This window comes from Tenrec ecaudatus, chromosome 12, assembly GCF_050624435.1.
Source record: "Tenrec ecaudatus isolate mTenEca1 chromosome 12, mTenEca1.hap1, whole genome shotgun sequence".
Lineage (NCBI taxonomy): Eukaryota > Metazoa > Chordata > Mammalia > Afrosoricida > Tenrecidae > Tenrec > Tenrec ecaudatus.
In genome coordinates this window covers 112569854-112596809 of record NC_134541.1, presented here as the reverse complement: position 1 = coordinate 112596809, position 26956 = coordinate 112569854, and the positions used below count along the sequence as shown (strand labels likewise).

Sequence of the window (26956 nt, the reverse complement as noted above, 5' to 3'; positions counted from 1 at the left end):
GGCAGGCTCCCAGCCTCGGGCCTGGCTGGCCAGTGTTCTCTGTCCCTGGTGGTGGGTTCTGGGAAGCACAGGTGACCCAGTGTCGCCAAATATGCAGCAAGTGTCTGCTAGAGAGATGGCCACAGGTGCGCCGCTGCGGTGGTCACTGGCCACCAGCAGGGAGAAGCTGGGTGGGAGCCCGAATGCCCTTGTCGGAGCCTCTGGAGTCTGTGTGTGACCTCTCTGTCACCGGCCATTAGAGGGAGCCCTCTGGGACAGTCACTGTCTTATCAGCTCACGCGGGAAGGACTAGCTGTATTTCCCAGGTGAGTGATCTGAGCCTCAGAGAGGCAGTGTGGGCCGTGCCGGTCCCAGAGGTGGCACATGGCTGGGCTCAGTGGCACCTGTGAGGGTGTGTGCACGTGCGGGGCCCAGCTTACCCGTTCAGCGTTGGGGGATCGCTCCTGGACCAAGTGAAGGAGGCATTCTTCACCATAATGCTGTTCGTCCCCCCACCTGGAAAGCACCAGGCAGAGTGTCAGGGGGAGGTGACGGGACAGGATGTCCAGCAGCAGGAGGCTGACAATGCTCTCCTTCCTTATTTTAGTCATTGGACTCAACACTCAGCATGTGTAGTCACGGCAGCCAGTTTTGGGGAGGCCCCACACCAGCCCCTCTGCCTGGAGAGCAGGAGGCAGGGGTTCTTTAGTAGCGGACGCGAGACGCACGTGGTGGGCTCGCAGGGTGAGTTGCTGCCAGGGGACCCTTCTGCCTGCCAGATCAGGTCTGCTGGGGGGCTGAGCAGAAGCAACAATTACATAGCCCCCTCTTAAATACAAAGCAGGACCTGAGCTCAGCCCTTCCACACCTGGATCAGCCTGCCAGCAACTCCTGTCTCCTCTCTGGCCACCCTGCACCTGCCCCCGACACACCCCCCCTCTCCCTCTCACACACATCTGGGCACAGACGAGGAAGCATGGCGTTAAGGCTTTGGGGGTGCAGGGTCAAGTTTGAGCACACCTTTGGGCAACAGGACCTCAGAGCCAGCAGCTGCCTTTTGCTTACATTTCCTCTCCAATTTCCCACCCAGTCACATGGCTCATGAAGGAACCAGTCTATTCAAATGCCTCATAGAGACCAACTTCAAAACAACCACTTGGCAAGAGGAAGCGGCTTTCCCCGTCCCCTCAAAGTTCGGCAAAGGAGCAGACAAGTGCCCCACCCGTTAAAGAGATTAAAACCACAAATAAACAAGTCGCCAACTGCTTCCCTCCTGTCGCTGGAGCCAGGGCAGAAGGTGGGGCCTGGGAGGTCAGACCGGGCTGCCTTGAAGGAGGTGTGGACCAACACCTCGGACAGACAGCACGCCTTGGGGACCCACAAGGGCAGGAAGGCACAGGTCTGGGGTTTTCCTCCTCCTGCTGGGAGCCCTAACTACTTCAACAGCAACTTGCACCTCCCCCAGCACCTCAGGTGTCAGCCACAGAGAAACAAGGCCTGAGGGACATCACTGTCCTTCCTCCGCTATCTGAGGGGCCACGCTCAGCACTGCAGCCAGGGACGTGAGGGGGAAGATTCGAGCATCCACTCACTCAGGGGCACGTGGCATCGCATCAGAAGCTCCTTAGTGGCACAGCCTGTTAAATACTTAACTAATAGCTAAAAGGTTGGCAGTTCTAATCTCCTACCCAGAGGTGCCTTGGAAACGGGCCATCTGCTCCCCAAAGGCTGCTTTAAAAACCCTAAGGAGCCATGTGGTGCTGTGGGTGAGGTGCTGAGCTGCTAACAGCCAGGTCAGTAGTTCCACAACGCCCTTCCCCCCAGGTGTCTGCTCCCATAAAAGATTCACAGTCCTGCTCCTCGAAGCTCTTCGGTGCTGCTCTGCCCTAGAATTCCCAGGATCCAAACACATGCCATGTCTCCGCAGAAGGGAAACTCTTCGTGGGAGGCCTCCATTTCAACGTCGATGGGCAGGCGTGGCAGGACCGCTGCAGCAGCTCCGGACCTCTCTCTGAAGTGGCCGCTGGCAAGGATCGAGAGCCGGGCAATCGTGGTTTGATCACCCTCACTGATCCAGAACATGCTTAGATGCTTCAAGGACCATGAGCACAGGGTCCCTGGACAGTCACAGACCCGCGTGGAGTGCGTGGGCAAGTCCCCGGGCCACCACAGGGTGACTTGGGCGTGGCCACAGTGTGGTGGTGGGGTCCAGCAGGTATGACAGCCGGTCTGGGGGCCACGGTGTGGACATGGAAGGTGCAGAGATAAGAGTGGCGGAAACCACAGACATTAGGACACCTGGGATGAGGTCTGCACAGAATTAGCTACAGAAGGAGAGAAAATTCTTTCGAACCAGGACCATCCTTCCAGATGGCTGTATTTATCACAGATTTTTGGACCCCGCATGGAAGCATCTTTGTTTTGGTGCATCAACTTGTATTTTTGAATTAAGCCCTGTGGCAGTTACATCATCTCCTGTCAACTAGAGAAGGGGTGGAGTTTAACCTGTCAATCAGATCATAGCCAAAGAGGCCTCTGTGTGGGCATGGCTTTCTCCTGAGGATTCTGAGAACTCCTGTCTTGTTCCCTGGAGCTTCGTCTTCCTGCTGACAAGCCATATGGAGCTATGCTGATGGGGCCAGAGCCCTGGACCTGGCGGAGCCACGTGGAGCCTCACACCAATGCTGAGATGCGTCTACCACCACTGGATCCATACGACTTTCCATCCACTGGCCTGTGATCTTCCTGCACTTGGCATCATTGCAAAGCTGCGTGAGTTCAAAGAGGAATTTATAGACGTGTATCTAACATAGGAGCTAATATTGGATTTATGGACTTGAACTGGACTGGGCTGGGATGTTTTCTTAATATACAATTACTCTTTGATATAAAGCTCTCTCATATACACATGAGCACTGGTTCTCAACCTTCTTAATGCCATGACCCTAAACCCCCAACCATAAAATGATTTTCGTTGCTACTTTATGATTGTCATTTCGCTACTGTTATGAATCGGGTAACCCCTGTGAAAGGATCATTCGACCCCCAAATGGGTCTCGACCCACAGGTTGAAAACTGCTGTCGATGAGTGTCTTGGATTTGTTTCTCTGGTCAACCCAGAGTAACACACGCTTCCAAGTAAGGTAGCTTATTAAAGGCTTTTTAGTAAACTCCATATGCTTTTTAAAAACTCTTTTCTCCCAGTTAAAGACAAGTTCTGAGACATGTGTAGAGTCTGGGTACTTTTCCTTTGACCAGTTTTTTAGTTTGGACACTCAAGATTATTCTGGTAAGAAATTTCAGCAAGGCTGGTTTTTTTGATTATTGAGTATCTAAGATCATTTTGAGGAGCCCTGGCAGCATCGTGGTTATGCCTTGGGCTGCTAACCACGGAGTCAGCAGTTCGAAACCATCAGCTGCTCCATGGGACAAAGATGAGGCTTTCTACTCCCATAGAGAGTTAGTCTCGGAAATCCACAGGGCAGTTCTGCCCTGTCCTACAGGGTCCCCATGAGTCGGAGTCAACTTGATGGAGTGAGTTGGCTTCGACTTAAAGATTATTTTGAAGGTTTTGTACAACGTTTCGTTATCGTGATTAGAGATTCCCAACAACACTGACAAGAAATCGTCATCGTTTTTCTAAACAGAGAATACTAATCACTTAGAGGTGCTTTGTTACTCCATATTGAAATCACCACCTTGACGATATAGAAGAACGTAAAAAGGTTTGTCAATCTCGTTTTTTTGTTTAATACTAGAAGAAAAAATACTCTGTTGTGGTTCACGTGGGGTTAAGGATGGAGCTGCTTGAAAGACAAAATCAGAAAACCGGGTGGGGGCGGAGCACGGTTTAGTCTTGGAAACCTACACAGGGCTGCTATGAATCGGAAAGCAGAAGCTTTACTTTGCCCACCTTGGTTCGCCACGAGTCAGAATCCACTAACGACCAAACAGGAGGTCCAATTCCCGGCAACTGTCGACATGTAGAGAATTTTGGTGTCACCCCTGAGGGAGCAATGCTGCTGGCAGGAGACGGCTGGAGCCAGCAGGCTGCTCGACACCCTCTCCGAACCACAAGGGCGGCCCCACCACAAAGACTGGTCTTCAGGTTGGGCTGGAGATGCTGCAGCCCCCTGGACACGCAACCCCAAAGCCAGAGCACCCTGCCATCGGCCCCGCATCTCCCAGGCGCCAGGCCCCGCTCACTGCTGATGCTCTTTCCTGACAGTCCTGCCTGAGCCCTGGAGCCAGACTGTGTGGGTTCAGATCCCTGCGCTGCCACTCGCGAGCTGGACCAAGGACAAGGTTGCTGGGCGTCTCTAGGCCTTTGGCTGCTGGTGGGAATAAATTGGTCCTCCTTCGGCTGTCGGAGGAGTTCATAAGGCCACACACAGAGGACTCGGGACCGCCTGTTTTTAAAGGGCTTTGTGTGAACTACGCTATCGTCAATTTTCTAGGCTTTTTTTAAAAAAAAGAAAGGGTTAACAGGATCATGTTTACATACTGGGGTGGGGGTGGTGAAGAAAAATCTGGCATAAAAAGTAGATAGTGTTCACCAGGTTCTCAACAAATGAGTCAGCGCTCCGTGATATCCAATAGGAAGTAAGGAAATACAATTTCCTGTGCAGTCGAGTCAAATAGTTCGGTATTTTTAAACGGCTAAGAAAACGCTACCACTTTGATATCCCTGCCCCCACCCCCACCCCAAAGCTTGGTGTCTACATCGTCATGGGAAAGTCTGTTATCAGCTGCCATTGAGCCAGTTCTGACTCACAGCCAGCCTCCCTCAGCACCAGAGAACATTCTGGAATGCTGCCCAACCCTGCGCCAACCCGGACACCATGACTACACTGTACAGCCCATGTTGGCAGCCGTTAGGCCAACCACTCTCATTGAGGGGCTTTGCCAAGCACAAGGAACACCCTTCTCCGGGGACTGGTGCCTCCTGATCGCACGTCTACTGGGCCCCTGGCTTCTCAGGAGCATCCTGCCTGTACTTCTTCCAGATTCTGCCCAACTTTTCCAGGTCGTCTAGTGGGTATCTGCCACCAACACCGTCATTCTGAGGCATGAATTCTTTGCTCTTCCTTCTCCGCAGCCGGGCCTTCACATGCACCCAAGATGATTTAAAGACCGTGGTCAGGCACCCCTTCCTGCTCAAGGGGGCATTTTTGCCTCTGGACACTTTTTTAAGGGGGTCCATTTTCAGCGGATGTGCCCAACCCAAGGGCATTCTTTCATGTCTTGACCGCCACTTCCACAGGAGTCGGTTGTGGATACCAACGAAACGAAGTCTCTCACAAAATCTCTCTTTTCTCCATTTAGCACGACGCTGATCATTGGTCCAATGGTGAGGGTTTCTGTGTGCTTTATGTGTTGTAATCGATCCCGGAGGTGGTAGCCTTTGACCTTTGCCAATAAGTGCTTCAAGTTCCTCTTCTTCCCTTTCAGCAAGCAAGGTTGTGTCATCGGCACATCACAAGCGGTGTCTGAGCCTTTGTCCAAATTTGATGCTGCTTCAAACCCCTTGGATTATTTGCGCACATTCAGCTTTGCCACACACCTTTCCTGCACTGAAACCACACAGTACTCTCTTGTTCTGTCTGAGTGACTGCCTCACGGTCTGGGTGCAGGTCCCTTATGACCACAATTCAGGGCTCTGGAATGCCAATTACTCACTCTATGAAACGTGATCGTTACAACCCCTCCCTGCAGTGAAATGCCTTTGTATAGTCAACAAAACATAAGGAAGTATTATTTCCGGAATTCTCTTCTTTCAGCTACCATCCATCTGATATCAGAAATGACAGCCTCATTCCATTTCTTCTTCTGGGTCTAGCTTACGTTCCTGGCAGCTCTCTCTCAAACGTCCTGCTCCCACCGTTTTTGATGATGTTCGTCCACGTTTCTCTTGCCTGTGATGTCAATGTTTGATCATGTCTGCATTCTGCGTTGGCATCTCTCTTTGGGGCACAAGTACAGATCTCTCCCAGTTTGGCCAGGTGGCTGTCTCCCAAATTTCCAGGCACAGGTGCATTCATGCTGCATCTCTTTGTTGGACCGCCTCAGGTGGCATCCCATCAATTCCTGGGTCCTTCTCCGTCATGTTTCCCGGGAGCCCTGTTTTGTACTGATGTCGCCAGTGCAGCTTGGAATCTACCCCTCAACCTAAATTAAGTTGGCAAACCCAACCTTCCAAGGAACAAACACTTAAGACAAGGGGCAGCAGTCTAAAATGTGCCATTTTCATAAAGTTTTGGCATATTGTGTTGCGGACCATTGAAATTAAAAAAAAAAATCTCCCTGTGTAAATAGTTAGCCTGAGTGGAACCATCTTGTAGCAGACTCCATTTTGTGTCAAGCTACGGAAAGTCCTCTAAGGTTAAGGTCAAGCAAACATTTGCCAGCAAAAGCAGCTGCAAGATAAGGCCACACATCTATCTCGAAGAAAATAAGTTTTAAACTGTCAAGGCTAACTGCAAAGTCTGCTTCTGTTCCTGCTTGCTGGCTCACACAGCTGAAAGCCCCCTGTTGTTTACCCAACCCTGTAAAAACCCAAGTCTGTGAGCGATCGGGACCAGCCATCCTCCCTCTCTTTGGGGGACTGGTCCTTGTGCAGGTTCTTTCTTTCGCTTCTCTGTCCCCCTTAATAAACGTTTGCTTCTTATCAGAGACCGGGTTGTTCTTGTCCGGTTCACCTACAACAACTGACTGCAAAATAAATGAGCGAGCACGATGTCTGGCGCACCGGTCAACGGCTTCAGCGAGCAGCCGTCTAAAGGTTGAAATGCCGGCTTCATCCATGTTCATCTACGTGTTCTTAGCATGACTCAGCCACCTTACTTGGGCCAGATTCCCATCTGTAAACTCGGACTGGGGAGGAGCCCGTGCCGTTGTAGACGTAGAACCAGGGCATGAGCCGGGCGTGAGTGGCCACTGCATTGAGTGCTATTTGTGAGTCAATATGCAGAATTTATTTGTGTTTATTAGCACATTGAGTGTTTAGAGGTTCACCTACAAACAAGATCCCTGCTCTGGGGACTCAACCAGAAAAGGGTAAATCAATAAGCTACCAAATTACCAACGTGCCTGGTAAAACTCACCTAACACCCCGTTCAAGGAAGGCACCTCTGCTACCCTCCTTACCGGGTGAGAAAACGGAGGCGCTGACAGCGCAGTGGCCGGCGCAAGCACGCACAGCCAGTGGGTGCTGCAGGCTGGTCAGGCGCCAGGGCCTTCACGTGGCCGTCCTCTTGTCCAGGATAGATACAAGGCCGCGTCCCACGTGTGAGTTCACCCTCTTGGAATGAGTGACACAGAGAGAGGTCTCCCCTCCCCTCCCCTCCTGCCCCCCTCTGCAGAGACCTCGCTCCCTGGGCCCTGCAGACGGGCCAGGAGGAGCCACGGCGGGAGGCTGTGTGTAGCCGTGGCAGGGCCCCCACGTACCGTCTTTGGCCGGCTTCCGCTCAATGCTGTCGGGCTCCAGCTCCTCGTGGGACAGGAAGACCCGCAGGCGCTTGAGGGAGACGCTTGCCTGCACAGAGAGCAATGACAGGCTGCAGTCAGTTCAACAGCAACCTGCAGTTCCACCTACTAAGCAGAAGGGAGCTGGCGTTTCAGGAGAGAGAGAGCCCCGGAAAGGGGAACCCCGTCCTCCTTCACTGCCAAAGACCGCTCTGGCGACAAGACATGTATGTTTTAAAAAAAATAAAAGATGAAACCCGTTTGGGGGTTCTTGCTAGCCTTCCTTGAAAAGTCCATAGGTAGACCGTCAATGCAGGAAGGAGGCAGCACGGGATCCTGATGAAAGAGTGTATGTGACTTACGAGGATAGCAAACTTGGCAAGGATCATGGGTGACGGCTGCCCAACAGGACTTACGTAATGGACAGCACTGCGCTTACACAGCTGGAAAATGGTGAACTGGCAAATGTGTGTTACGTGTTTTTACAACAACAACACAAAACACTAAGTTAAACAAGCCAAACAAACAAAAAGCCCCAGATAAGAGGGGTAAGCATCCTAGCAGCCAGATGCAATCTGCCCTGATTCACACAGCCCAGCTGTCGCCTCCTCCTGGAGACAACCTGCTGGATTCTAGATCGGCTGTTATGTTAAGGAACCCTGGTGGTGCAGTGGTTACAGCCGGAATGCTACCCGACCCACTGACATATCTGCAGTTCAAAGCCTCAGCAGTGGCTGCTCCCCATGAGGAAGACCAGGCTTTCTACTCTTATAAAGAGTTACAGTGTCAAGGGCTCAAGTAGAAAGAAACATTTTGGACACGAGGATGGCAACATATGTACAAGTGTGCTGGATACAATTGATGTGTGGACTGTTATCAGAGCCTGAAGAGCCCTCAATAAAATGATTTACTTAAAATCAAACACACAGAACCTGGTACAGTGAGGGTGGTGCAGGTGGCAGTGTGTGTGTGTGTAGGGGGGGGAGGGGGCAGTGGTTAAGCACTTGGCTGCAAACCAACGGGTGAGTGGTTTGAACCCACCAGCGGTCCCACGGCAGACAGATGAGCCAGCCTGACAGCTCTGAACACGCTCGGGAGGCAGCTCTCCTCTGCCCCACAGGGTCACTGTGAGTCAGAATGCACTTTCAACAGGAATGGGTATTCTTCTAAAATATCGTTGTGATGGATGAGAACAATGATGTCAGAAGCAACACGTGGAAAGTATTGACAGGGAAATGTCAGGTGGTCTGGGATTCGCTTTAAAGTTCTTGAGCAGGAAAAAGAGGGGAGGGAACCATGAAAGGGCTCCTCACTCACTGCGTGACTCAAATACATCTCCCAGAGACCCGACAGGACAGAGAGCACTGTCCCGAGACGGGTTTCTGAGATGGTAAATATTAACAGAAGGTAGAAAGTCTCGTCTTTCTCCCGAGGAGTGGCTGGTGGTTTTGAACTGCTGACCTTGTGATTAGTAGCCCAATGGTAACCCAGTAGGCCGCCAGGGCTGCAGGGAAAGTATTAGATAGAGCAGAGTGCAGTTCATGGTGTCGGTACTGAATCGGTGGCACTGGCATCAGGGGCAGACGTAGAGGGGCACTGCTGTTCTCTCTACTTTGCTGCACACTGGGGAAGTTCTCACAGTAAGTTTCCTTTGGGGTAAAGCCAACAAACAGGAGGCTCACAGCAAGGCTGCTCCACCGACGGGCCCGAGACTGGAGGTTTCCAGAAGTAAAGCATCTCACATGCCAGAGAATGTGAGAAATCCTCGCGGCAGGAAAGCGGTTGGGCCAATCCAAACAACCCAAAGGCTCACGGAGCAGACAGTTTCTTTGTGTGCTGTTTAGAGATTCTAGCGGGTCTACTAAGGAGCCCTGGTGGCACAGTGGTTCAGGGCTCAGTTGCTAACTGAAAGGTTCATGGTTCCAGCCCACCAGCCGCCTCATGGGGGGAAAGATGAGGTGGCCAGCTTCGGTAGGATTTATGGGCTTGGGAGCCCTGTGGGGGCCGGGGAAGCTCACCTCTGTCCTATCCTGCAGCTGTTTCAAGTTGGAATCAACTTGAAAACAGTTAAGTTTGTTATTTGGTATAAGGGTCTACCAGCCCTTCTCAAAAAAAAACCAAGCAGCTGCCGTCAAGTCCATCCCAGTGCATGGCCACCAGAGTGTCGCAGCTATAGGGTTTTCAAGATTGTGAGCCTTTAGGAGACTCACCACCATGCCTGCTTCCCAATGCACCTCTGTGTGGACTTGAACCCCCAACTCCTGGCTTGGTTACTCGTACAGCGCTTAACCGTGTGTGCCACCGAGGGACACCGCAGACGTGTGTTTCCAATGATGGGTCACTACTAGTAAATGGTGGAGCCCATTCACTAAGTCAAGGGGTGTGTTTTTATACAGTAAATAGGACAGTGTAGCCTAGGGTAGGAGCGACCAGGGCAGGGCAGGGCAGGGCAAGGTAGGGTTGAACGGGACAGAATGCAAGATGAAACTGCAGAATGACTTTCAGAGCAAGGGACGTGGGGAGCCTGGTTTCAGTACACATACACAAGCGCCAGGCATGAACCCCAAAGCACGGAAGCCGGTTTCCTGGGAATAGGTGAATGGCGAGCGAGGAACGCCTATTAGCCCGGAGCCTCTGTGGACATGAAGGGCCCGTCAGGGAGTGGACAGCGGTCAAGGCTGTAGCATGTGAATGCAATCATGACGTCACTGAGCAGGTGGGGGGGTGGGGGGTGGTGGTGGTGGTGTGTGTGTGTGTGTGTGTGTGTGTGTGTGTGTGTGTGTGTGTGTGAGAGAGAGAGAGAGAGAGAGAGAGAGAGAGAGATGGATGGTGGGGCCCGGAGCCTCCGTGGATATGAAGGGCCCATCAGGGAGTGGACAGCGGTCAAGGCTGTAGCACGTGAATGCAATCATGACGTCACTGAGCAGGGGTGTGTGTGTGTGTGTGTGTGATGGTGTGTGTGTGTGTGATGTTGAATTGGTAAGTGTTTGGTTCTATACATTTTTGTCCCAGTATCTCAAAAGTCACACAACAGAAACGTTAATGGTGGGTGGAAGGGTTGTGTGAAATGTGTTACTTCCTCCTGTATGCCTCTCTATATTTCCAAATTTACCCATAGTAGAGATGGGTTATGTAAGTATTCAAAGAAGTTTGGGTTTTTTTCCCCCAAAGAGTAGTCCTCGCCAGTCACCACAGGAAGCCTGCGTGGAGGGAGGGGCGGGAAGGGGGCACCTCAGAGGCCACAGGGAGGCCATGTACCTGCACCATGCTGCTGATGACCATGGGGAGGATGTTCAGGGGAAACCGCAGGATGTTGAACAAGGCCAAGGACACGAAGGCTTTCTGGGCGTCCAGGGCGTTGTTCTCGTTGACCGTCACGAACACGGCAAATGTACACAGGGCCACCTAGAAGCAGAACACCCACAGGGACACCTGCTCTTACACACGCTTCCAGGCAGGGGCGGCCACTCCCCAGGCCAAGGCCTCACTCGGTCGGCTCTCCACCAGAGAGGAGCTGATGGCTGGTCGATTGCAGGGCAAGCAGCCCAGAGCCCTGGCTGAGCCCACTACCTTGTCCTGGCCAGCACCACGCACAGCCGCCCCTACCTCTGCTTAGCAACGGACGGGCCCCTGGTTGCTCCCCTCCCCCTCCAGAGGGCCTGCCCCACCCTCTGCCCCAAAGACCCCACCATCACGCCCCAGCCTTTTGCCCTGGCTTGTTTCTTCTGTCTTCTAGCACTTGACATTGTAGTATCTGCGGTATTAGGCAGCAATTTACTGAAGGTGTTTACTATTGGCCTCTGCCCGTTGGTGGGAGCTCGGCTCTGTACGTGGCTGTGCCCATGACACGCTGGGCACGCACGCCCTGGCGCATGAGGGAAGCTCCCCGGGTCCCAGCAGCTTGGACCTTCTCCACACTTCACCCGTTTTGTCTATAACAGCGTTTCTCAACCTGTGGGCCGCGACCCCTTTGGGGGGTGGAATGACATTTTTACAGGGGTTGCCTGATTCGTAACAGTAGCAAAACAACAGTGATGAAGTAGCAACGAAAATAATTTATGGTTGGGGGGTGGTCATCATGAGGAGCTGTACATTCGGAAGGCTGGGGACCGCTGGTTATAACAAGATGGCTGGAGGAGTTCCACACAGATCAAATAAAGCTTCCTTCCCGGGAAATGGGACAATGAAAAGGGAAGAAAAGAAAGAAGGAACGAGTTAAGAGCCAAGAGGGCCTCTGAGGCCACTCCCTGACCCACAGACAAAGCCAGCCCGGAGCCAAGTCCGTGGGGCCTGCCAGGATTGCCCACACTGGTGGTGGCGCTTAAGAGCACTGTCTTCCTGCGACCACTCCCTCCCTCGCCAGGAGAGAGGGCTTTGCCTGGCAAGGACAGGAAAGAGCCCTGGGGTGGGCGGGATTCCCACGGCCAAACAGGTGCGGGGCCTGGCTGCCTTGCCCCACTCCCTCCCTGCTGGAAAGAGGACAGTGTCAGGTGTCGCCAAGGGGAGTCAACAACAGGGCCCTTCAGGATCATCCAGGCGATCACGCGCCACCTGGAAAACCCCAGGCCCCGACAGGTGCACAGACGTCCATTTGTTCAAGGCTCTCGTTTGGCCCCGTGCTCCCTTGGAGGCCCGTATGAGAACCACCCCCCAGCCCCCACCCCCCACCACCACCTTGCAGACTGACTGCAAGGCAGGAGGTTGGGCTTGGAGCCTTGCTGGGTGGTTGGCTCATTTCCTTAAAAACAAAAATCTGAACTCCTGCTGCCTATCAGCTGTGAGCCCCTGAGCAGGTCATCTCTAAGCGGCAGTCTCCCCTTTCCCACCTGTGAGATGGGAATCTTGGGGCACGGCTGCACGGCTGCAGGGAGCTCAGTGAAAGTGCCAGAGCTTGTCTGTCGTCTGAGTCCAAGACCTTTGGCTTGTTCTTCCAAAGAATTGATTAGCCTGGTTCCAAGAGCCAGGAGCTGGGCCAGCAGAGCTGGTTCATGCTCTGGCTCAGACAACCGCAGGCAAGGCGACACTGGCACAGGGCAGATCTTTTCCAGGCTCCACAGCCAAGGTGGAGAGGGCACTCACACGTCACTGCTGTCAGCCACCCAGCATGTCCACGCATACAGCGGCTTTCCTTAAACAAGCAGAACGCCCCGGCCGTCTTAGCCAAAGGTGCCTTCTAAAGCAATAGTGTATTAATAAAAACACACTCAAAGTGACTCCCTGTGGGTTTCCGAGACAGTAAGTGCTTACGGGAGTAGAAAGCCCAATCTTTCTCCCATGGGGCTGCCGGTGGTTTCAAACTGCCGACCATGAGGATCGCAGCCCAATGCGTAACCACTGCACCGCCAGGGCTCCTCCAATGGTGTAGGGTCCATCCAGGAAAAGGGACGAAGCACTGGTACTGGCTGCACCACGAAAGCCCCGCAAAGGCATCACGCCAGTGTCCATCATTCCATTTACACGCGTGGCTCGGAATGGGCAGGTGCAGAGGCAGGATGCAGATTCGGGGTTGCTTTCTGCAATCCTGACTCGTGGTTTAGAGGAAATAGACCATCAGGAGGCCTCAGAAAAGTGTGGGTTCATGCAGGGTTGTCCCAAAGACTTCCACGTTGGGGGGGTGGGAGACCGAGGTTTGTCATTGCCTTGTGAGGGGGCACGACCAGGGGTCTGCACAGCCCTTCCCTCATAACAAAGAAATGTCCCACTCAAAGGGCCAGTACTGCCTCCTCCCGGAAACTCAGCATTATAAACCACGCCCCCGGCCCACCTGCAAATGATCTCGATTTATGTCAACATCTATTAGTTCTGCGTATCCACCGTCCATTCCCCTAATTTGGATAACATCCTAATTATCCTGTGGGGGACGGACGCTTCCTGAATCTCAGTCTATGGCCGATAGGACCCAGGCCTGGCCAAGAGCAGTAGCTCAGCTCCCTGGTCCCAGTCACGAACGCTGGCTACAACCAAGGAGACTCGGGAAGTCCCAGAGGGAAGGACGTACTGCCCAAGGAAACTAGTGGACTAGGAGAATGGAAGGGTGGAATTGCTAGCAGGCACCTTGCTATCACATAGGGGAGCTGATGGAGGGGGGGGCCGCGGGGAACCCACCATTAGAAATCACAGCTAAGAGAAAAGGAGGAGGTGATTCCTGACATGAGCGTTGAAGCACCTGGATCCAGCCATGCCTGAAACCCCAGCAATGTTTCAAACCAGTGCCTTCCTAAACATTTCTTCCTCCTGGGACCCCAAACATCTTATGTGTGGTGTTGAAAACAGTGGCGAAGGTCGCACAGAGAGCCCTGGTGGCACTGTGGGTTACGCACTGGGCTGCTAATCAGAAGGTTGGTGGTTCAAACCCACCAGCAAGCCACTCTGTAAGCGAAAGATGCAGCTGCTGGCTTCGGTAAAGATTTCTGCCTTACAGAGTCATTCTAGAGAGTCGGTCGATTCAGAGTTGCTGTAAAATTTTACAGAGCTGACTTGGTAGCTAGGGTTTGGGAAGGTGGCACATGTGAATGGAATTAATGCCACCGAAGTGTGTTCTTGAGAACAGCTTAAACGGTGTATCCTATGTCATAACGATTGTGCCAAAACACTAGTCTCCATTACTATGGTCCATCTGAGTGAGGTTTGCTCTTGCACAAGAATTCCTGACCAGTGCTTGTGGTAGTTATGTAATGGGGTGTCAATTTGGGACGTGACAGGATTAAGAGTGAAGGGGTGGGGTCTAGCTTGTCAATCACTGTATAGTCAATGAGGCCTCTGTGTGGGCATGGCGTTCCCCTGAGGATTTTGGGAATTCCTGAATTTCCTCCTTGGAGGCGGGAGACTCTCTCTCTCTCAACTCAGTCCCTGAGAGTCTCTCTACTGACAAGACACATGGAACTTTGCTAGAGCCTTGCGGCTGGAGGAGCCACGTGGAGACCCTGCCAGCACTAAGATGCTTCTACTGCCACTGGGTCCACAAGACTTCCCACCCACTGGTCTGTGATCTTCCTGTCTTCGGTGTCATTGCACGTGTTTGTGAGTCAGAAGAGGACTTTATAGCTTGGTATTGGACACATGGGCCAATATCGGGGTTATGGACTGAATCTGGACTGGGATGGGATGTTTTCTTAATGTTTGATTGCTCTTGTAGATAAAGTTCTTTGTTATACACAGGAGGTCTAGGAATTTGTTTCTCTAGTCTCCCCAGACTAACACAGTGCAGGTAATAGCTTTCATTTATTCACTCGTTCCCTCCTGCAAAGTCCCCAAGATGCAGGGGGTCCAAATGCCATAAAGACACAGGACCTTACATCAGGCCAGTGGACAACTGCACAGCAGGTCATCGCCCTGTGGAAGGACAGTCAGCCTCACAAGGGAGCTATGAGGCGAGCAGAAGACAAGAAGTTTCCGTAAGATCCAAAGTGCCGGGTGATCCTGGCTTAAGGAAGGAACTGTATTAAGTGGGCATGATACATGCCAGATGCTGAATTCCAGAAAAACAGCCCCGTCAATCCCACGCTCGGCATCCTCTCCTGTCCCTGGCCTCCTGGCTTCTGCTTTCCATCACACCTACCTCTGCGTAAACATCTCATCAACCTCAAGGTGCAGGAATCTGCCCGCGGAAAGAACATGCAAACACTTTCCGAAAGAACTGAAGGCTGCATACTTTATCCTAATGTAGACTGAGGCAGAGAAGGCTCTGGCAGGGCCAAGGGTTCTGGCTGACACTGGAGCACATCTGTCTCGTGTCAAACAGCTCAACAAACTCCATCTCTGGAGATCTATCACCACCCGCCCCTCTGTGCCTTCTCCTTCCAGGTCCCCTGGAGCAGTACATTTGAAGGTCAAAGAAAAGCAGCCCTGCTCTGAGACTGGACATGGCATGATCCATGGAGTACCAGCTCAAACGACCATTTAGAAACTACGGCTTTGACAACCGCTGAAGACAAAGTGGGTAAATAAGTAAATGTGGCGAAGAAAGCTGATGGTAGCCGGCTGTCAAAAGAGATAGCGTCTGAGGTCTTAAAAGTTTGAAGGTAAACAAGTGGCCATCTAGCTCAGAAGCAACAAAACCCACATGGAAGAAGCTCACCAGCCTGTGTGATCACAGGTGTCGAAGGGATCAGTTATCAAGCATCATCAAAGAACAAAAAATCATATCATTGTGTGCTCACCTCCATGATACGATCGCTGAAGACAAATGGGTGCATAAGCAAAAGTGGTGAAGAAAGCTGGGAGGGTGGGGTGGAAAGGGGGACCCAATTACAAGGATCTACATGTGCCCTCTTCCCTGGGGGACGGACAACAGAAAAGTGGGTAAAGGGAGACATCGGACAGGGCAAGATATGACAGAATAATAATTTATAAATTATTAAGGGTTTATGAGGGACGGGGAGCGGGGAGGGAGGGGAAAAATGAGGACCTGATGCCAGGGGCTTAAGTGGAAAGCAAATGTTTTCAGAATGATGAGGGCAATGAATGTACAGATGTGCTTTACACAATTGATGTATGTATGGATTGTGATAAGAGTTGTATGAGCCCCCAATAAAATGATTTAAAAAAAAGAGTGGATTTAGACAAAGGTGTGCTGCTCATCCACCATCTTTTTCTAGAAGAATTGATATTTGCCAATGTGACTAAGGAGTGATACTCATTATTGGCGCATGAAAACCACAAAAAAATGAATGACCTTAGTTAATCATGAAGAGAAAGAAACAAAAGCAAACACAAGAGTGATCCAAAGTCCCCTCAATGGCTTTTATCTGCTACCACACGCACTGACAGGGTGTCTGTGGTCCATCTTCACATGGTCCACTGCTTGGGGCCAGCTTTGTAACAGGAGCTGCACAGGGGTAAACCCATTACCATGGAGTCACACCAACCTGTGTGACTAAGAATGGCCCAGGCAGGTAACTCTGGATAGCACAGCAAACCTGACCGCCTCCACGAAGGGCCGCTGGGGGGCTTCCACCTAGACCTTGCAGTTACCAGCCTCGTGCCAGCCCCCTCGTCACCAGGGCTGCCTGCAGTGGGCTCACTCAGGGCCATCGAGTCAGTGCCAGCTCAGTGACCCTAAGGGCAGGTAGGCTACCTGTGGGTTTCCACACCTGCAACTCTTTACAGGGTAGGAGGCCCTAGGGGTTTTCAACTTTTTCCCTTGCAGTTAGCAGCCCGATGCGTAACCAGGGGACCCTCTAGTGCACTGGAGTAGACCCTTTACCACCGCCTGGGACCGGGTATTGGCTTGTACTCTGCAGCGAGGATCACAAAGGCCACACGAGGGCCAACTTAAGTGGGCTGCAAAAGGAAATTACGGCCCTGCCCGGGATTGCAGGCACCGACGCTTCGTCACAATGCATGCCTTAATGCATGAGCCCAAAGCGATAGAGAGCACCCGCCTCGCACAGCTCCTTGCAAACCTAGCAGGAATATTTTAGAACGTCTATGTTTGTCAACATGGAGAACGCGGCAAAAGGATCGGAGGAAGACTCAGACAGATGACACAACCTTGCTGCTTGCTGAAAGCGAGGAGGAACTTGTGCTCCCGGCTGGTGAGGATCACGTACAGCAGCATTTGGTGTGGATGACAACTTAATGTAAAGGAAACCAAAGGCCTCGCTATTGGACCAATAGGTAGCATCGGGATAAACGAAGGAGAGATAGCAGCTATGGAAGATTTCGTCGTGCTTGGATCCACAAGCAACACTCACGGAAGCAGCCGCCAAGAGATCAAACAAAGGAGGCACCACATTGGGCAAATCCGCTGCGCAAGACCTCACTCTGCCAAATGTTGAAGAGAGAGGATGTCACCTTGCTGACCGAGGTGCACCGGACCCAAACTGTACTGCTTTCCATTGCCTCGTATGCATGTGAACTTGAAAAAGCCGAGGGGGCAGCAGACGAGAGGAAGACCCTCAGACAGAGGCTGCCGCCATGGGCTCAAACGCGTAACCGTGGGGAGGATGGTGCGGGACCGGGAGGTGTTTGTCGCTGTTGTGCGTGGGGCCATCGCCACGATCAGAACCAGCCCAAGTCAGCGGCACCTAACCACCACCACAGCGTGCCCGCCCATGTTTGCCCTGAAAAGATACATCCAGACCGTCCGTGTGAAGGAAGGGCTGGAGAGCACCAGGGGGAGGCCGTGTTCTCGTTTGAGAACTTTCTCTATGGCTCTTTTAGAAGAACACGGACAATACATATTTGTGGCGCGCACAGTAAGCACTGTTGGAGGCACCGCAGATCCAACAATGAACAGAAAAAGACAGAAGTCCTCGCTCTGCTGGAGCCGACGGCCTAGGAGGGAGAGACAGACCGTGAACACAATGAGTCCATGGGCTCAGCAAAATTCCACTCAAAATGCAGTTCATGGGTCACTGCCGAGCGGCAGCTGGTGTCCAGCTGGCACAGAGACAGAGAGGCAGTGCCAGGAAGCAGATCCATGGATGGCACCACGCTCACCATGGAGTTCTGCGGACACCTTGTTCTTTGCAGGAAGACGGCCTCCATGAAGGAAGCAGAGAACACCGGCTTACCCTGTGGAGCAAAGCCCAGCCTCACAGGAGACTCAGGAGACCAGTTCCCAAACTGGCTACTTTGGGCATTCCTGCACTAGAGGGCACCAAGGGCTCTGAACAGCCGCTTTGTGACAAAGGCACTTTCCATAGTAAACATAAAAAAGGAAGTGGCCTGAGACGGTGACCTCCTAATGATATGGGTCCGCGAAAACCAAATGAAACGACACAGGCTAGGATAAACGCCGCTTCACTCACCAGGAAAGGTGTGCAGACCCAGGTGAAGGTGCCCACGGCTCCCAGGTAAGCAGACTTCTTCAGCACCTTCAGCTCCTCCTGCCTTATGCCCAACACCTTCTCCTTGAAAGCCAGCTCCCAGGCGTACAGCTTCAGCACCTTGATGCCGTTGAGAATTTCATTCATCAGCTTAATCCGATTGTCCTTGCTCTTCATGTGCGCCACCTTGGGAAAGATGGGACAGCCAGTAAACACTGCGGCCGCTAAGGGGGCTGCGCCTAGCCACTCGCTTCCGATCCTGGAGCCAGGTTTCTCCACGCGCACAGGGTAGTATCGCATGACACCATCATCTACTACAAGGGGGTCACCCCAAGGGTGGCAAAACTGACTCCTGATCGGGAGTCCAAGACGGTGCCGAGGTCTAGTTGCTAAGCTGCCGTCTGAATGAACAGAGGTCTGCGCTCATTCCCAGGCATCGCAGAAGAAAGGCCCATCAATTCACGCCTGTGAAAACCAGGCACGGACACCCAGATGACACCGTTCTCCTCTGGCCCGCAGGGTTGGCATGACCTGGCATCTAGGAGGGTACTTCAAAAGCTCATGGGAAAACAGAATAAACACATCATGGGATTTTTTTCAAACTTTTTGAAGCCTCCGTCTTTGCCCCGAGACCGCTCCAAAACCCAAACCAAACCCATCGCCGCTGAGTCGGTTCCGATTCATAATGACCCTGTAGGACAACGCCCCCTAGGACATCCGTGGTTCTGTGATTGTTACGGAAGCAGGTGGCCATGTCCCTCTCCCTCGGAGCCTCTGGTGGTCTCAAACCTCCCACTTTGGGGTTGGCAGCCGAGCGCTTTGAGCACTGTGCTGCCGGGGGCTCCCGAGACCACTCTGGCTTGGAATCACGGCGAGTGAGATGTTGCGGGGGCAAACTGGCGAGTCAAGGAAATACAAAGCAAGACAAACTTCTCCGTGTCAAGAGAAGAAGTGACACAGACCCTGTTCTGCTCACTCAGACACAAGGAAGAAGTTGTGAATTTATTCTCCATTTACTTAGTTCCCTGCTGGATCCCCCCCCAGATTGTGGCTGCTCAAGTGTCCATGTACTGAGCTATTTCCAGGCCAGCTGACGCTGGGGTTACTGATATATGGCCATGCTATGTAAATATTCTTAAGGTCACCTGGCATTTTCCATCCCCCGGGCCTGGCTCCAAGCGTCTTACAACAAGCCTATTGTTAAGGGCACAGATAGGAACCAGCGCACAGTACAACTTGGAAGCCAGCCAAGGAAGTGTTTCAGAGGCAGGCCACTCGGGGAAACCTACCAGATGTGAGTGGGCCCACGCCCCTTTCGTGTCAACCTCTCCATCATCCCTCCCCGATGCAGCCCTGTCTCCCAGCCTCCTGGAACTCATCACTGTGTGGTCCATCAGAGCTGTCGCAGGCTCTCACGTGACACTGCACAGCCCACCATCAATGCCATCCACCCGGGAGTGGAGGAATAAACACGGCCCGCCTCTGCGATGCAGTTCCAAGGCACAGAACAGTCCCCAAGGCGTGGTGTGAGATGGCAAAATCCTGCTGCAGGACAGGCCCGCCGGTATGACAACACACAGTACCAATGCCACACCCGCACAGACAAGCAAATCCACATACGAGCATGTGAACATTCTAGAAGAGCCGGCTTCCAGGTGTCCACAGTGGTTACAAAGGCTGTTTAGTCTACAGACTTGCGTGTCATTTGCGCTTTAGTAATAATAAAAGGCCTTCACCCTTTTATGGATTTAAGGAAATTTTAAGTATTCAAATAGCCCTGACAAAGTACGAGGTAAGCACAGTGTCCAGCAGGAAGGTCAGAGTATTAACAGGAGAAAGAAACATACGGAGTAATTTTTACACGGCTCCTGAAAACCTTCACGCGCACGTACATGCAGGCTTCAAAAAAGGTCGTGGGAAAGTTCTCAGGTTGTTCCATCCCATTTTCTACAACCATTGTGAAGGCCCCCTGGTACATGCATGCCCAAACCAAAGCCTTGCCGGGAGGTCGACTCCGACCCATAGCTTCTCAATAGGACGGAGTGGAACCGCCCTGTGGCATTCCCATGGCTGCCAACTTGCTGGAAGCTGAAGGCTGCTGGGTTTGAACTGCCGATCTTTCAGTTGACAGCCAAGCGACTTCACCGAGGTGCCGCTGGGGCTGCTGACACGCACACGTGAATCAGTTCCATGGGAAATAAAGTATCAGGGCTCACAGACGCGGTGACTTCAATCGCGGACCCTTTGGGGCCTCAACGGTGGCCACCCATCAGAAATCCCCTGGAGAGTTTGAAAAAATCCCAGTAGCCAGGAGGCCGGCGTGTCTGCATCTGCTACAGCTCCCGGAAGCAATTCCAACAGGCGGGGAAAGCCGAGAACCTCGGGGCAAAGCCTCAGCCCAGGGCCCAGCCGGGGCTCTGCGGGGACAGCTATCCTACCTGGTAGGTCTTGGTCTTCATCGCCATCACAGCGTTGAGCGGAACCATGAGGACCATCACAGCCACTCCGGCCAGGACAGGCGGGCCCAGGGTCTGAGGAAGGAAAGGAGACCCACTAAGGATGAGGGGCTGATGGCATGCCCCGCTTTGGTTGCGTTTGGGGCAACTGTCACGGCTGTTTTCCAAGAGTGGGAGTCAGAGCTTGCAAATGTAATATTCCCCCGGCACCTCTCCAACCCCTTTAACAGGATGCAGCCCCCCCCCTCCCTTCTTGGGGACTCCTGAGGCCAAATGAGTCTTGCAAATGGGAACTTCAGTAGTTTAGAGACTGACCAACGTCACTGAACACCCTGTACCGAGACTGCCAGATGGGGACTCGTTTGCTCTGCACACAGACCAAGAACACAGAAAAAAACACTTCAAAAACAACAAAAAAAGCCCCCTCTCCTGACAAATCTCCTTAGAAAGCTGATGAAGGGGGCCTCTGGGAACTTGGCTTTCAGGAGAGCTCCCACGATCTCAGAGCTGACAAGTAGCCCCTAAGTCCTAACCGACCACGGAGCCTTGGTAGCACCCTGGTTACGCCCTCGGTTGCCGACTAGAAGGTCAGCAGTTTGAGCCCGCTGGCCGCTCCACTGGAGGAGGAGAGGCAGTCTGCTTCCATAAAGATCCCAGCCTTGCCAGCCCTCCGGAGCAGGTCTACTCTCTTACGGGTGCCTATGACTTGGAATTCTCTTGATGGCAATGCGCCGGGGTTTTTTGGTGCCCAAACTGTTTGTTCAAACAACATGGCATGTGCCGAATTACTCCTCTTCCCCCAGGGTGTCTGGAGTTTGGTAACTAGCCCAGTAGAGGCTGCTAACACAACCGGCCCGGGATAAATATGCTGGGCCCCAAGTCTCTAATGAGCTTCCTGATGAGAACACTTCAGCCGTGTCAATGAAACTCACTGCTGGGGGAATCCAACCATCCTCTGAGACTCCACAGCCCGAGGGCCTTTAGGAAGTCACGCCTGGTGTCCCCCAGACTTCCGGAATCTCTTTCCACTGCCAATTCTGCGGTAAGTGTTTTCAGGAATGAATCACAGCCCTGAAAAATAACTAACCGTGAGCTCAAGCCCACAAGCCTGGGGGTGGTCTCGGAGAACCCACACATAGGAACATGGGCCAATGGCTTCACAGTAACACCCCCCCGCCCCCCAGACCAGACCTCCTGCCCTCAAGTCGATTATGACTCAGAGCCACCGGGGACAGGGCACAGCACAACTGTCCCAGAGGCGTTCCAAGGCTAGAATCCTTATCGTGCACCCCGCCTCCCCGCAGGCTCTCCCGCACAGCGCCCATGGGCCAGAAACGCCAACCTTGTGGTGGGTCACCACCCCATCATGGAATGCACGGCTTTCCTCGGAATGTTCCCACTTGGCATCACTGAGACCAGAGACCTCTCACGTCAGGCCAGGTGACCTTTTCAGTTAGGAACTGCAATTAGCATCTGGCTGCTTCAGCAGTGGCCCACCTGGGCTCCCTCCTCCGGCCTGGGTGGGTGGAACACTACTCCATCCAGGGCCACTTGGATCATTAGAACATTATTCTCAGGCCGGAAGGGTCCAACTATCAATTCACTGTGAACATGGGGGCTGCCGCTGCGTCTCTCTGGTGCCAGGCGTGATGTGAGTCGTTGGTACTGATGCCTTCTCCGGTCTTACACTGCCCGCAGGCCGGACATGCCCACGCCAGCGCTAGCCTAGGAAGTCAGGCCCAAGAGGTGTTACCGGCTCCGTTCAGAACTCAATGGAGCAAGGATAGCAATACAAAATGCCACGTGCATTTTGGGGTGTCTCGGGTGTTCACTGAAGAGTACCAGCTATGAAGTGCGCATGGGCTTCAGGAAAAGGGCTGGGAGCTCGTGAAGCTCGGCAAGTTGACCCGAGAAGGGGTCCCCCATGCAGTGGGAAACACGGCACCGACAGACCTGCTTGATGCAGGGTTGCCTCACCCCATCCTTGTATTTAGAAAGCACGGGATCTGCAACGTGTGACGTGGCTGCATCATCTGACTGGTCAGATATCCACGTGTTGCCCGGCAGTGATCGCTCTCCCCAAGATGTCCAGAGACATCTTCACTGTCGGCTTGGACTAGCGGACTGCTGAACATCCTGTCGTGTGCAGGATGCACACGCATGTGCATGAACGTGTATGCTCCCCCCACCCCTCGCCTCCAAACAGGGAGTTAACCACAGCATCAACGGTGCGCAGGCTGGGCAAACGTCATTCAAGCCACACGCGATGCCCAGAAACCTCGATGGTTCACAAGCCACAAAAGAAGTGTCCCCAGAGCACTGGTGGCTGAGGCAGCCCCTCCCAGGGGATGGTCACCCCTAGGTGTCTGTCCACCTTCCGCTCTCTAACTATGAGGGGCATCAAAAGCATTGTGGGCAACACCAGGGCCTTCTCACTGCACTGGAGTGAACTCTTGGAAGCCCCACTCATCCGCTGCCAAGTGGAGGCAGCAGTGGACTCGGCAGGTCATCAGCGGTGCTCCGGTGAAGCAGCAGTGCCCCCAGGAAGGCACCCACAAAACTGTCTGCTCACGAGATGCTTGCTCACAAAGAGCAAAGGCGCGGCCGTGCGCCAACAGGCAGAGGCCAATTTCGGAAGGTGGGGGCCTAAAGTCACCGACTGGGGTTCAAAAATAGGGAGGCGGTTCATCTGATTGACAGGAGGAACGTGGGCAGCATCTGACAGGCCTTGACGGACATCAGCTCTAGAGGTGAAGGAGAAGAAGGTGCAAAGGCTCCGAGGTGGAGAGAACAAGGCAGGGCTAATATGAGGACCTTTGTTCATCATTTTTGAGGTGGGCGGGGAACCTGTCTCTCTCCAGTTGGAAGGCTGAGGATTACCAAGCCATCATCTCTTGGGGGAAAACGGGGCACGTGACCCAGACTGGCCAACCAGAGAACTCGGCCTCCTCATCCACTGTGATTGGTCCAGGGGCCCTCCTTCTCAGGTATCTGGATAAGGAAAGGGACTGTGGCATTCCATCTTTCTGGAAAACGAACACTTGTCAAGGTTATGTAAGCCCGCAGCGATGGGAGCTCCTGGGAGGAACCGTACTGGGGGATGAGGAGGAAACCAGGTCCAGAAAGGATGGAGCGAGACCAAGCCCTTCCAACGTTGCTGTAACTCCTGGTTGCATCTATGCCTAATGCCTGCTTTTTCTGAACTTGTAGGCGTTTGATGTACCCCTAAACGTCTCTTTAGCCGTTGAGACGATTTTAAGGTGGAGTCTCGATAACCACAATTAGAGACTAGAGGAGCACGGATTGGGGCTCATGTTTGAAAGTACCCAGGGCGGGGGTGGGGGGCACATAAGGGATATGTGATAAGGTTGTGAACTGCATGTGCTGTCACAAACGGACGCCATGCCAACAAAGAGAACCACTGACCACGCAACTCGGGGAAGGGACAGTCTCGGCGAATCGACTCACAAGTGAAAAAAAAGGACCATGTGGACGGCATGATGGACGTCCAAGGAGCTGCACACGTTCTGATCATCAACCCCCACCGCCCCCACAGGGAGAGATGGCAAACACGCACCAGCCACAGGAGGTAGAGAGCAAGCATGACTTGCAGAGGCGCTGACCAGACCATGTTAATGTAGGTGGCCAAGTCCATGAACCGCTGGGCATCTACAGACATGAGGTTGACAATCTCCCCCACCGTGGATGACTTTCTGGCTGAATTGGAGATCACCAGGGCCTGCAGAGTAAAGGAAAGGGAGATGGTGAATGTGGTGGGCTGTGAGCCCGTCTCCTCTCCCTTCAGAATCACCGAGAGGAAAGATGTTGCTCTACAGGGAAGAAGTCACTGACCTGCCCCCTCCCCTGCCAGCTCACCTGTCTGTCCAGTCGCCCCTGTGTCACCACCAAGTCCAAGAATTGTAAACATCCACTAATAATTAGAACATGAAATCTGCAAAGTATGAGTCTAGAAAGTTTGGAAGTAGTACAAAATAAGATGGAATACATAAAGATTTCTATCTGTGAGAGTTAGGTTTTGTGTCAACTTGGCTGTGCCAGCTTTCTCAGTAGTTTGGCAGTAATTCCCGTGATGTGATCTAACAAGGAGTAATCAACTCCACAACAGGACGTAATGTGACATCATCAGCTCTGTGAGTGGCCGCAGTTGTGGTGGAATCGAGCCCCCTTGATCAGGCGAGGCCACAGCCTCGATGCAATTGGAAGAAAATCTCGTAGGGAATGTGGCTTGCTCCTTTTTAAGCAGAATCTGTGGGAAAGCCGCTCATGTCTGCGGGGTTTGGATCCTGCATCTGGTTTATCAACCTCCTGCCATCCTGTCTGCCGATTCCTGGAGCCATCAGCAGACTGCTTACCTAAGATTCACTCAGCTCTGCCCCCACCCTTCTGTGGTGCTCCTGCTTCACAGTGTATCAGCCCCCCAACTTCACAAGTCAGGAAAAGCTCCCAGTTAGCATCTGATCCATGGACTTAGATTGGATTAGACTTTACTCACGTACACAACCATTTCTTGATGTACATTTCTCCCTCTCTCTCTCTCTCTACACACACACACACACACACACACACACGCATGCACGCACGCACACACACACACACACACACACACACGACTGGTTTTGCTTCTTTAGAAAACCCAGCTTCATACACGGTCCCGGGCATTTCTGTTGGCCATGTTAGGCATCATTGAGTAGGCTTCAATTCATACCAACTCTATTAGGACTGGCATGGACCATTTTAAATGAGAAAATCACATGGTCTGCTACGCCAGAAATTTTAAAAATGGAAGGAAATGACATTACTTACATTCACCATCAAAATTTTTTTTCAAGATCTCTCCTGAAGTGCAGTACTGTCAGTGATAGGATAGTGCCGACCAGTTCATATGCCTATTAGTCAAACTTACGCACCAACCATTACTGCCCAAAATGGAAAACTTGTACCAATTTCTGCAGTCTGCAATTGATCAACTATGCAACCAAGATGCATTAATAGTCCCTGGTGATCGGAATCCAAGAGCAGGAAACAAGAGTCAGGAGGGAAAATATGGCTTTGATGACAAGAACAACAATGGAGATCACATGGAAGAATTCTACAAGACCAATGACTTCACTACAAACACGTTCTAAAAATTTGATTCAAAAAGTTCTTTTACTGATATATTTCACATATCATACAATTCAAAACTTTAAGCCTATTAAAAAGAGTTGTGTAACCATGACCACAATCAATGTCAGAACATTTCCTTCTTTCTTGTACTCCTTGTTAGCAGATCCTCATTTCCCCTTCCACTTCAAGAAACTATTAATCCAGGTACTAGCTCTATTGATTATCTATCCTGGATTTCATACAAAGCAAAACAAGGGAGGGGGTGGGGGGACAAAAACACAATAACAAAAGAAAACAGGTAAAAACCTCAACTGAAAGGATAAAAACGTAACATAGTGGTTACACATTGGGCTGCTAACTGCAAGGTGAGCAGTTCAAGATCACCAGCGGCTCCTCAGGAGGAAGAAGAGGTTTTCTACTCCCGTAAAGAGTCACAGCCAAGGAAACCCACAGAGGTAGCTCTACCCTGTCTGGTAGGGTTGCTCTGAATTGGAACCGACTGATGGGAGTGTGATGGGAGTGGGTTTGGTTCTTTTGAAGACAAATTTAATGTGAGTGAAAAGGGAGAACAAATGATAAGGTGTTCTAATTACGTCTGCGTTAGTCCATTTTCCAAAGCACGTGTCTAATAGCGTATCAATGGTCAGAGGGAGTTCACTAGAGGCTTAATCCAAGTGGGGACCCTGCAACTGGATTTTAGGGTTTCCCCGTCATCTGTAACCTTCTGCAACGTGGGCGCTCCAAATCTAAGCTCTGGTACTGTCCCTCCAGTCCTAGATTTGGTTGTTGACAAGCCTTGGACCACACAGGCTGGTGGGCTTCTTCTGTGTGGATTTAGCTGATATATAACTTACACAGCTGCTTGTTTTAAGACAAACCTTTAAGACCCCAGACTATTATTTCTAATAGCCAGGCACCATCTGATTTCTTTACCACACTTTGCTAAAGCACCCATATCTTCAGTGATCTCTTCATGAGGGCAATATCAAGTAGGGTCTTATAAGAGATAATTGTTCTCACATTAGAGACACAACTAAGTTCGAGCTCAAAATCCATCCGTGTCCACTTTAGAGATATCATTGTCCTCTTATTGGGGAACATTGTAAATCACTTCCATGGGGCGATATGGTAATTCGACTGAAAGCATCATTAATTTAG

At 52.1% G+C, this 26956-nt stretch overlaps 1 protein-coding gene across 2 annotated transcripts in view; it reads right to left on the bottom strand.

The window, feature by feature from the left end:
- ABCC1 (ATP binding cassette subfamily C member 1 (ABCC1 blood group)) overlaps nucleotides 1-26956 on the bottom strand; it is a 154153-nt gene that overhangs the window by 32124 nt on the left and 95073 nt on the right. For both annotated transcript variants that reach the window (XM_075564550.1, XM_075564551.1), the window contains exons 10-15: nucleotides 24249-24410; nucleotides 20654-20746; nucleotides 18198-18401; nucleotides 10702-10848; nucleotides 7426-7513; nucleotides 420-495 (exon numbers count right to left, since the gene is read on the bottom strand). In XM_075564550.1, the coding sequence (XP_075420665.1) occupies nucleotides 420-495; nucleotides 7426-7513; nucleotides 10702-10848; nucleotides 18198-18401; nucleotides 20654-20746; nucleotides 24249-24410 (770 nt within the window). The remainder of the gene's footprint in view (nucleotides 1-419; nucleotides 496-7425; nucleotides 7514-10701; nucleotides 10849-18197; nucleotides 18402-20653; nucleotides 20747-24248; nucleotides 24411-26956) is intronic.